At 42.7% G+C, this 12,167-nt stretch overlaps 1 protein-coding gene across 1 annotated transcript; it reads left to right on the top strand.

Moving 5' to 3' along the window:
- Positions 1-2,363: 2,363 nt before the first annotated feature.
- On the top strand, positions 2,364-8,383 carry LOC138787199 (transcription factor JunD-like). Its single transcript, XM_069964389.1, has 2 exons — positions 2,364-2,591; positions 3,016-8,383. The coding sequence occupies exon 2, from the start codon at positions 3,223-3,225 to the stop codon at positions 4,642-4,644; it is 1,422 nt and encodes a 473-aa protein (XP_069820490.1). The 5' UTR covers positions 2,364-2,591; positions 3,016-3,222; the 3' UTR covers positions 4,645-8,383.
- Positions 8,384-12,167: the final 3,784 nt, after the last annotated feature.

Below are 12,167 nucleotides of genomic sequence, written 5' to 3'. Positions count from 1 at the left end.
GCAGCATATACTTTTTGCCAAACAATATATAGATGTGTATACCTGTGGGATGCATGGAGTAGCAGCAGATTGACAGTACATCTATCTATATACAGGTGTGAAGCATGTACTGTATAATATATAGATATCTATACATATAACATGCATGCAGGAGCAGAGCTATACATGTCACACACAGCTCTGCTGTATACATGTCACACACAGCTCTGCTGTATATATGTCACACACAGCTCTGCTTTATACATGTCACACAGACTGCTCTGCTGTATTCATGACACACACAGCTCTGGTGTATACATGTCACACACAGCTTTGGTGTATACATGTCACACACAGCTCTGGTGTATACATGTCACACACAGCTCTGGTGTATACATGTCACACACAGCTCTGCTTTATACATGTCACATACAGCTCTGCTGTATACATGTCACACACAGCTCTGCTGTATACATGTCACACAGCTCTGGTGTATACATGTCACACACAGCTCTGGTGTATACATGTCACACACAGCTCTGCTGTATACATGTCACACACAGCTCTGCTGTATACATGTCACACACAGCTCTGCTTTATACATGTCACATACAGCTCTGCTGTATACATGTCACACACAGCTCTGCTGTATACATGTCACACAGCTCTGGTGTATACATGTCACACACAGCTCTGGTGTATACATGTCACACACAGCTCTGGTGTATACATGGCACACACAGCTCTGGTGTATACATGTCACACACAGCTCTGGTGTATACATGTCACACAGCTCTGGTGTATACATGTCACACACAGCTCTGGTGTATACATGTCACACACAGCTCTGGTGTATACATGTCACACACAGCTCTGGTGTATACATGTCACACACAGCTCTGGTGTATACATGTCACACACAGCTCTGGTGTATACATGTCACACACAGCTGTGGCGTATACATGTCACATACAGCTCTGGTGTATACATGTCACACACAGCTTTGGCGTATACATGTCACACACAGCTCTGGTGTATACATGTCACACACAGCTCTGGTGTATACATGGCACACACAGCTCTGCTGTATATATGTCACACACAGCTCTGCTGTATACATGTCACACACAGCTCTGCTTTACACATGTCACATACAGCTCTGGTGTATACATGTCACACACAGCTCTGGTGTATACATGTCACACACAGCTCTGCTGTATATATGTCACACACAGCTCTGCTGTATACATGTCACACACAGCTCTGGTGTATACATGTCACACACAGCTCTGGTGTATACATGTCACACACAGCTCTGCTGTATACATGTCACACACAGCTCTGCTGTATACATGTCACACAGCTCTGGTGTATACATGTCACACACAGCTCTGGTGTATACATGTCACACACAGCTCTGGTGTATACATGGCACACACAGCTCTGGTGTATACATGTCACACACAGCTCTGGTGTATACATGTCACACAGCTCTGGTGTATACATGTCACACACAGCTCTGGTGTATACATGTCACACACAGCTCTGGTGTATACATGTCACACACAGCTCTGGTGTATACATGTCACACACAGCTCTGGTGTATACATGTCACACACAGCTCTGGTGTATACATGTCACACACAGCTTTGGCGTATACATGTCACATACAGCTCTGGTGTATACATGTCACACACAGCTTTGGCGTATACATGTCACACACAGCTCTGGTGTATACATGTCACACACAGCTCTGGTGTATACATGTCACACACAGCTCTGCTGTATATATGTCACACACAGCTCTGCTGTATACATGTCACACACAGCTCTGCTTTACACATGTCACATACAGCTCTGGTGTATACATGTCACACACAGCTCTGGTGTATACATGTCACACACAGCTCTGCTGTATATATGTCACACACAGCTCTGCTGTATACATGTCACACACAGCTCTGGTGTATACATGTCACACACAGCTCTGGTGTATACATGTCACACACAGCTCTGGTGTATACATGTCACACACAGCTCTGGTGTATACATGTCACACACAGCTCTGGTGTATACATGTCACACACAGCTCTGTTTAGGCCATCTGCCATGCACAGAGCTGTCATCCAGCAGAGCTGTGTGTGTGACCCTGCACACCGCAGAACATCACTCCTGCTAGGAATCATGAAGAATAAGTAGCTTGTCGTTCTGTTCACGTGTTGACACTACACATAAGCACTTGAGAAAAGCACAGCCCAGAGCCGGACTCCTCCCATGCGATCACATGGTCCTGACATCATCAAAGGTCCTTTGGCCAACTAGGATGCAGCATCTAGCAGTAGGGAAGTGTTGGGTGTCATGGTGTTAGCTCGGTGCATTGGATCCTCAGTCTCTTCTGTATAGGAGTACGGAGTGCTATAGCGGAGGAGAAGGTGGGATGAGGAGTTGGCACTGCGCCTGTCTGCAGCCATACAAGACATGCACTTTCCTCCTTTCGTCATCTCTGTGATGTGAGAAGTCGGGGGATTGAGTGCTTTCAGTTTCCCCGGACACAGAGGAAGCAGCAGCAGCAGCAGGCGGCACATCATCATCTCTTCCCCCCTGACTGCGGGGTAAGGGCTTGCGTGGGTTCAGCCTTGCTTTTCTACACGCTGAGATGTCATGCAGATGTGGACTTTGCCAAAAGGCAACAAGCATGGATGTGCCGTAATTACACTGCTAACGTAGTCATAGTAATCTGCTGCTAATCCTGGCTTGACTGCCTGAACTACTTTGAATGCTGTACACAGCCGCTTATCTGCTGCGTGTATGTGCGTTTGTGTAGATCGACCTGTATGTAGTCATTACTGTATGTCTGTTTATTCTGTGTATGTTATCTTTATATACATATATATGGTCTGTGTTTATACGTATTTTATACACATCTATCCGCAAGACTGTATTACGTTTATTCCCTTTTCTTACAATGCTTGCTGTTGCTGACATAGTAGTTCTTTTTACACTGCAGATAATACGATCTGTATTTTTCTTTCATAGGTCATTCCTGAAAAGAGAAGCATTACTCCCTGGAGTTTGTTCTTTTTATCCCACTGCTCAGGCTACAAAATAATTCAGATTATTTTCATCCCTGGATTTTGAGTGAAGGCACTTGAATAGTTAAACCTTAAGGATTAATACTGAACTTCCATAGATTTTATACATAAAAATATATATACAGCCTCCTATTTATTAGGAAGTTAAAGAATGATGATGACCAGCGCTACCACTGATCATGTGAAAATGGAGCCTCCTTTTTATCATGAGGATACCTTGAATTTGCAGGATTTTGCACAGATCTCAGGATATAGTGGTGGCACTGCTGGAGGAACCACAGGCTCTCACCAAGTTAGTGGAGGAGAGAGTGGAGTCAGGTATACTCCAGAACATAAAATGATGACTGCCAACATTATAATTCAGGGGAGCAACCTGAAAAAGAAAAGCCTGACCCCTATTCCATCTGCTCCAGTGTCTGCTGCTGTCATTCCTGTTGGATTCTCTGAGGTTATTACTCATGGAAGTGATGCACTGAAGCTGATGCAGGGTGGGGGCAGTGCACTTGGTGAATCCTCAGGAGGTGGCCACGATGTGGTGGTTGGAAATGACCTTAATCCAGTTCCAGTGACAGCAGACGGAGGTGCCATAGTGGTGACTGCTGGAAACACTACTGTAAGCAGTAGCAACAATGGCAGCACTCCATCAGATGTCTCTCTTCTTCCTCCAGCTTCAGCTGCAGCTCTAAATCTACTTAAACTTTCTCCCCCTGAACTAGAGCACCTCCTAATCCAAGCCGCCAGTCCTGGTCTTTCAGCCACATCCAGCAGTAATCCCAGTGCTGCAACAGTAGTCCCCCCACAACAGGGTACACCAGTACCTGCAACCACAGTTCCACATCCCTTCCTGTACCGCAACCAACAAGTTATCACTCAAGAGCAGGAAGGATTTGCAGATGGCTTTGTAAAAGCTTTAGCTGATCTCCATAAACAGAATCAGTTATTGGGAGCACCTATTTCACCATCAGCTCTTGCTACTGGCTCTCCCTCTTATCCAACTCGCTCCCTGCATGCAGCTGGAGAGGTTCCTGTCTACACTAACCTCAGCAGCTTTAACCCAGCAGCTGCTGCTACACAGCTCAGTCCTACTCTTCCTCAGCCTCCAGCTCCTTACACTGGTAATTCTGCTAGTACTACACCAGCTGTACAGTTACATTTTCCAGGGCTTAATCGGCTACATACAGTAAGGGGTCCACTAGATGAACCCCAAACTGTACCTGATGTCTCCCAGCCTGGTGCTCCAGCAGGTAGTGCAGGAGATACAAGCACACCTCCATCTCTTTCCCCAATTGATCTAGAGACACAAGAGCGAATCAAAGCAGAAAGGAAAAGACTAAGGAATCGAATTGCTGCCTCAAAGTGCCGCAAAAGGAAGTTGGAGCGAATTGCACGCTTAGAAGAAAAGGTGAAAGTGCTCAAGTCCCAGAACTCTGACCTGGCATCCACTGCCAGTCTCCTGCGAGAGCAAGTATCTCAGCTGAAACATAAAGTTATGAGCCACGTCACTAGTGGCTGTCAAATAGCTGTTGCCAAATCTTCACCAGGGTCCAAGACAGGAGATGCCTCTACTTGCTGAAAAGTTTAAAGAAGACAAATATTTATAGTTATATGAAAGGCAACAAATGACTCCCACAGACATGAGACCATGGAGTTAGCCTCCTCAGAAGTGGGTTGCAACATTTACTTCATTTGGCTGTCTCGCCTTTTTATTTTCCTTAAGTTTTCCGAGGCAAGCTGTTTGTGCACACTTTAGAGACAAATAAGTAAAAATACAACATGTGCTTATGGAGTAGTAGAATAGCACACACAGAACGTGCAGATATGCCAAAAAAACAAGCTGTTGTCAGTCATACTGTTATCAGGAACTGGTGAGACATCTTCAGCTATTCTACCATGCGGTAAAGCAGCTTTATTGTTCGCATATCGTTGCGTTATGTGAGGGGTAGGAACACTACAATACTGTTTCTTACAAGCGGCAAATAATCTATAAGGATTATAATTATTTTTCAAGACCATAGGGTGACATTGAGCTTCTGAGAATGAGCTTATACAATCCCTTCCTCCACCCAGCCTTTATTTAACTCGCTGGACCTGTTTGGATTTGTTGCTCCACAAACAGAAAAACTGCGTTCTATACAACATAAAAAGGGATAAAGGCGTCTATCAGTGTGGATAGCAAAGGGTAATTACACATAGATGTTGAGGAACAACATTTAGTGTGTTTATCTACTTACATGTAAATAGAAATATTGCTTACATTTTATTTTACTATCTAGTGCCAAAGCATTTGTTGTGGTTTGAATTAACCCCTTCCCACCCCCTTCACAGTCAGATATTTCAGAAAGTAGCAGATTACATAGAATATTACTATTATCTACATAATATTTATTTTTGCTGCCAAGCATTTATGATAAAAATATCCCTGTCTAACATAATCCAAAATATCTGTTTCTACTTGCGTAGAAATCAAAGCAAACAGCCAACTGTTCTGTAAACTTGGAGTGATTCTCATTTCTCAGTAACGCTCTGGTTTTTCAACTGTTCTTTTTAACCTGCAAATTTGTAAAAGCAAAATGATTTATGGGGGTGGCTAATATGTCATTGTTGATAGGGTAGCAGACCTGTTGCTGTGCTACTCAGTAAATGAACTCAAGCATCCTTAAGGTCATAGATAACATATTATCTATGTATTTGGTGATAATAGCTTAAGGTATTGAGCTTAAAACAAGCTATAAAAGCTAAAAGCTAATTAAATTCTGCCTTATGTTCAGACAGTTAAATTGTATCAGTAAATGTTCTTTTTAACGGCACTTATCTGCCTGAGCTATTTAAAGGATGCTCACATATTAAGACAATGCTGTCTAGGTATTCTAAGTATTTAAAGTCCTGTAACAGTAGATGGCAACAAAGTGCTTGGACTGAGAAATATATCTTATTTATTGAACTCGGTCTGAAGCGAGACTTTAAGTATTGTTATGTCTTACATTTTTGGGTATTGCACTAAGTTCTAAATGTATTTTTGTATACTACAGTGATGTGTTTAAATTGCCAAGCAAATTATTTAATATTTAATTTAGGAAAAGCAGGGACCTTGTTACTTTATTATCCACTTGTAAAGTGTGGTTATAAAACATTGAAAAGCTAATGGCCCTGAAATCAAAACTCTATTTTTTAAGTCTAGAAAAGCTTTGTGTAACTGTAAAAGTTTACTTTTAGAACATATGCAGATGCATCTCTGTTATCAATCTATAGTACTTGTGCTAATCATACATGACTTAGGCTCTATGCCTATGTCTGGATCGCATAGACCAGTTTAATCTAAGTTGTATTTTTGTTTAACTAAGGGGCTTTGGGTCAGGATCCAAAACCAGGCCATTTATACCTTTTCTTGGGTGACTGCCAGCGGTACTTTTGTTTACAACCAGGAATACTTAATGGTCTGTAAACATCATTGCAGAAAGAAAGTACATTGCATATAATTTGGATCTTGACAACAAAGGGTTAAGATGTTACCTAGACTATAGTTGAGCAAGCTTCTATCTGCATCATATCTAAACACTCATGACAAATATTGGACATTTTTTATAGTATATATTTATTTTCTAAAAATAAATGTCATTGTATTTTTGCTAGAATATGAAATGTGTATATTAAAATCTATCTCGTCATTGCATATTGCATTCAATTTGCAATTCAGAAATGAATGTTCATAGAATTGGAGGGAACAATGCTTTTCTCATGGTTTAGGTTTAAGATGGGTTCATTTTCCCTTCAAATTATGAGCATTTATATTCTATTTATTGAAACTTGAAAATGGTCATGTTTTAAGACTTCTATTTTTGTAAGAAGTAGTTCTAAAGAGGCTGATTTGTGAGTAACAACAAAACCTCATCTATGCCTCTTTGCCTCTTTCTTTTTCATAATCTGTACATTCCAGCTGGGCACACTGTATATAGATTTTGTTTATCACATATCAGTGCTCTGAAAAGTGACAAGTTAAGGGCTTACAACGTTTTGGGATCATGTTTTGTTACCTAGTAATTTTACTGAAAAGATTATGTATTTGGTTTTAGATGTGAGATGACAATTGATCATCATCAAGAACGTGAGAGTCAGTAACACTTTCAATGCTTTTTTTTCTCTCTTTATTGAGATATAATCTTGGGAGTTTTAGTTGGGATATAATTGCTATGCTCCACAAAGGGAAGTTAGACTTGCTTTGACTACTTTCTTGATGCACCGGTTCATGGAGCAAAGGTGTCTTGAAAGAAAACTTTGTGTATTTAATGCTTTATGTACTATGGAAATATGCTGCAGTGGTTTGTGATAGTTTTCCATACCATCATTTTCACATACCTTCTCTTAATGTTTACTTGCAATTATTATTGTGTCTTGGTGAGTGAAAGCTGTGTTCTAATGTAGTAGATGTGAGTAATGATTTGGCACTTGTGTTGTACTAAAGATAAGTGCTTGGGCTTGTACATAAACCCCACGCTTTTCTGTAGTATCAAAATGTAGAAAAAATTTCAGTTCCTTTTTGTGCTATTTATGTCTTCTAGTAACTGCTATGGTAGTAGATTGTTGTGTACAAAACTGTGTTTTTCAGACACAGTAAGCTGTCATTGTTAAAAGAAAGTAATGTTATGTGCCAATGTTGTAGCCCTATTTCTCACAAGCCTGAAAAAGACATATACATGTGGATTCTATTATAAGAACATTCTTTATAGCTAATAACAATCTTTCCTAATTCCTTTTAAGGGATTTTGTAATGACAGATTTTCATGACATGTCATTATTATGGAACAAAAAGGTCATTGCTGGGGGTATGGCAGCTGAGACTTGGATTGTACTTGTGATCAAGGGGGGGGGGTCCTGTTTAATTTTTAGAGGTTAGCCTCATGTCAGGGACGACAAATCATAGCATTCTGTGATTGCAAATGCTTTTCAACAGAGACGCTTGTGCAGCATGTTCCTAGGATGTCCATGATGTACAAGTCTAAAATATACAATATATTTTGCATATACCTTCTGAATTATTTTTAAACTATATGGTTGTAGTCATGGAATGTTTACTGTATGTCTATTTTACTAAAGCCTGTCCTGATGTGAGTGATGCTCACATAGCTGCACAGCTTACCAGAGGGAGCTCTGATACACTGTACTCTAAGAATCCAAGCACCTGTGTAATCATGTAAGATTTAAAGCAGCGGTGGGGAAACTCCGGCCCACGGGCCGCATCTGGCCCCTGAGACCTCCGGATGTGGCCCACAGCCCCCCTGTGATGTTCGCGCCACTCTGGTGGGGCAGGAGCTGGCATTCACAGCATCTTCCTGTGTCTGCGACAAAGGAGGATGCTGTGAGTGCCGTCCCCTTCCCCACCAGAGTGGCGCACATCTTCCTTCTCCTGCGGACCGCCCGCGATGACATCATATCATCGCGCGCTGCCTGCAGAAGACGAGCACGGGCTAGAGATAAGAGAAGAGGACCTGGCAGAGTGGGAGTGGAGGAAAGGGGAGTGGGATGTTTATTTTTTTTTATTTGGGGCAGGCACTGGGGGGTTAACTAGGCTACCAGGGACACCACTGGGAGGGTGTTAACTAGGCTACCAGGTACATCACTGGGAGGGTGTTAACTAGGCTACTAGGGACATCACTGGGGGGTTAACTAGGCTACCAGGGACATGACTAGGGGGGTTAATTAGGCTACCAGGAACATGACTGGGGGGGTTAACTAGGCTACCAGGGACATGACTGGGGGGTTAACTAGGCTACCAGGGACATGACTGGGGGGGTTAACTAGGCTACCAGGGACATAACTAGGGGGGGTAACTGGGCTACTAGGGACATCACGGGGGGGGGGGTTAACTAGGCTACCAGGGACATCACTGGGGGAGTTAACTAGGCCTACCAGATGCATTACTGTGGGGGTTAACTAGACTACAAGGGGCATGACTTTTGGGGGTTAACTAGACTACAAAGCTCATCACTGGGGGTTAACTACAATAGCAGGGGCACTAGGGGAACAATACTTTGCCTTGCCCCGGGTGCTGCTACTAACTGCCGCGCACAGTATGCGGCCCTTGAATGATTTTATTAATGCCAGACTGGCCCTCGACATGGAAAAGGTTCCCCACCCCTGATTTAAAGTGTACCTGTCAGCATGTTTGCTGACTTGATCGGCAGTGAATCCTCTCTGTGTCCAGAAGATCAAAATGGGGGTCCCGCGCATTACGGTTTCAACATGTTCATAGCCATGGATACCTGAACTTACAGCTGCAGAGAGAAAGTCACCACTGATCAGGTCAGCTTTGTCAGGTACACTTTAGGGCTATGTTCCCACACAGTAAAAACAACGGCCGTTGTTTGACACAGCTGTTGTTTGCAGTGTCAAACAACGGCCGCTGTTTTAAATGTTCCTGTGGCTTTATTTCTATTTGGATTTCAGGCACTTTTGAGTGTGTCTGCAATCCAATTAGCCATAGAACTCTGTGCAATGTACGGATGTTAGAACGGCATTGCGTTGTGTGCACAGAGCGGGAACAGCGGTCGTTATTCATGAACAACAGCCGTAGTAAACAATGGCCATTGTTCAATACAGCGTGTGAACAATGGCCACTGTTCGCATAGAGTTGAATGTGGTGCGTTATTTTTTGACAGGAACAGCCATTGTTTTAATCACCAACAACGGCTGTTCTTGTCATAAAAATACATTGTGTGGACGTAGCCAAAGGCTGTATAAGAGCGCCTATTACCGGGGACGTATGAATGATGATAATGCTTTATTCAGCTGTCAGCCGCAGATCCCCAACTACATGGGGAGATATTTGCCCAACGGCCAATAATTTTTAAACATTTCAGAACTAAGCACTCGGCTGACAAATAAGTATTTGCTTTCTTGTCAGCTGATCACTAGCCCTATTGCAAAGGGCAATACCAACCTGTTGTAACGGCTGGGCACAGCTCTCTTGCTTGCTTGGCATCTTGTAAAGTCCAGTTCCCAGGATGACACCATCACAGAGCTGTGCCCAGCAGCTATGAGTTACTGGTTGTGGTTTACAGCATTAGTGACTCGACTGGTTCCCTTTAAACTGTCTAAGAAATGATGTGTGCTTTCAAATAAGTTAAGTGCAAACACATCCCAGATTTTTACTCATCTACCCACTCTCAGAAAGAGCAGGTAGATGAGTTATCTGGGCGGAGAGCGGCCCATGGCTAGACAGGTTCTCTGCCTGTCAGCACACTCTGCGAGGATGATTGACAGGCAGAGAGACCTGTAAGTGACACGACATAAAGATACCCTGGCAGAGGCGGCTTATATGCTAGGAGAGCTGCATCCTAGATCTGTAGGATGTAGCTGGGAACCATATCAGCACAATCGTGCTGACTGTTTTTCTTTGATTTGGTTATCTTCTGTGGATCTGGTGTTATGTCATATCTTCTACTCCATATCCAGAGATGTATAAAGAATTTTGCAACTTGCCAGTTAAAATTAGTCAAAATAATACAACTAAACTTAAAGGTAATGTTATATTTATATATTGTTTAGAGCAGCAGCATGCACTTTTCCTCTCTTTTCCGTCCCTGCTCTGATTGATGTATAAGGTTTGGTTTCCAGTACTGAGCCCTGAACATCAGTTATGCAGTGCAGAGAGGGATTGGAAGGGGGGAGGGGAAAAAGCATGCCTCCTACAGCCCAGGATGGCCTCTTGGGCTTACATCCAAATGTGTTCAAGGCGGGGGGAGAATGTACTTACTAGGGATGGTCCGAACAGAGTTCGGTTCGGGTTCGTACGAACCCGAACTTTCGGTAATGATTCCCGCTGTCTGCCCGCTCCATGCAGTGGGCGGATCCAGCGGGAGGACCGCCTGGAAAACTGGGATACAGCCATAGCCATAGGCTGTATCCCAGTTTTCCAGGCGGTCCTCCCGCTGTATCCACCCGCTCCACGGAGCGGGCAGACAGCGGGAATCTGATGCCGAGCATTCGGGTTCATACGAACCCGAACCTCGGAGGGTTCGGACCATCCCTAGTACTTACATGTCACCAATCCCCCACCAGTGCTATTCCAATGGTACCATCTCTATTCCATTGTTTCTAAATGAACAACAGGAAGATGAGTAGCTCGGTGGCACTCATGGGATTGCAACAGCAAGGGATCAGCAGAAGGTGAGCACATTTAGATATAAAAATATTTATCTGGAGAAACCCTTTAACTCTATGTCATGACTTATGTTCATAAGTAAGCTGTAACACTGTGCCAAATTGACTTATAATTAGTCTATTGGAGCTTCATAAAGTTCTATGTTGTTCTGACTGCAAGAATTGCACTTTATGCTGTAAGATATTTACTATATAAAGTGACTCTGAACCAAGCCCAATACAAAGATGCGAGTGTAACCTTACTGTACAGTGCCTAACATAATACTCTACTACAATGTACTAAAACATGCTGGTAATACTGAAGAAGCAGAGGACATTTAAAAGTAAGTGTAGTAGAAACAAGACTCCACAAATAAATGTGACTGAAGCATCAGTATTACCAGAATAAAGACCTGGTGTAACTCAAGTTTACTACAGCATGTGAAATGGTAATACATTTTATTTGGTTTTATTTTCTGGCATTTCAGTGAGATGACTGGTTACGTTATCCTGGAAAATCCAGTAAGTCTGTGAAACACCAAAGTCTGCTTTAATTTATTTAGTCCATAAGAGACGAAGCAATGCGGCACAGTACAAGTGAGAAAAGATAAGCGACAATCGTTTTGCGCTGAGTCAAAGCCAGATTCAGTGCGAAACAGTCATCACCTAACTTTTATCGCTTGTACTGTCTCTGTGACCATGTTTTAATAAAGAGGGTGGATTAGAAAGGAATGCCGCATTGCTTCGTCTCTTAAGGACTAGTGTATGGATTCTGGCCTTTGAGGTCCATGGAGGTGTGCGAGTGATCTGCTCCACATTGTTTTCCATTGGCGGAGTGTGAATAGTGCCGATACTTCAATATACTTTGCTATGTTTGTTTCAATTTATTAAGGCTTCACCAATTACTAGAATAATGTGTAGAATAATGTAATGTGTTATACTTTACATAATGCTCTAAAG

Source organism: Dendropsophus ebraccatus, chromosome 3 (genome assembly GCF_027789765.1).
Source record: "Dendropsophus ebraccatus isolate aDenEbr1 chromosome 3, aDenEbr1.pat, whole genome shotgun sequence".
NCBI classification, from domain to species: domain Eukaryota; kingdom Metazoa; phylum Chordata; class Amphibia; order Anura; family Hylidae; genus Dendropsophus; species Dendropsophus ebraccatus.
This window is presented reverse-complemented; position numbering and strand designations above follow the sequence as displayed.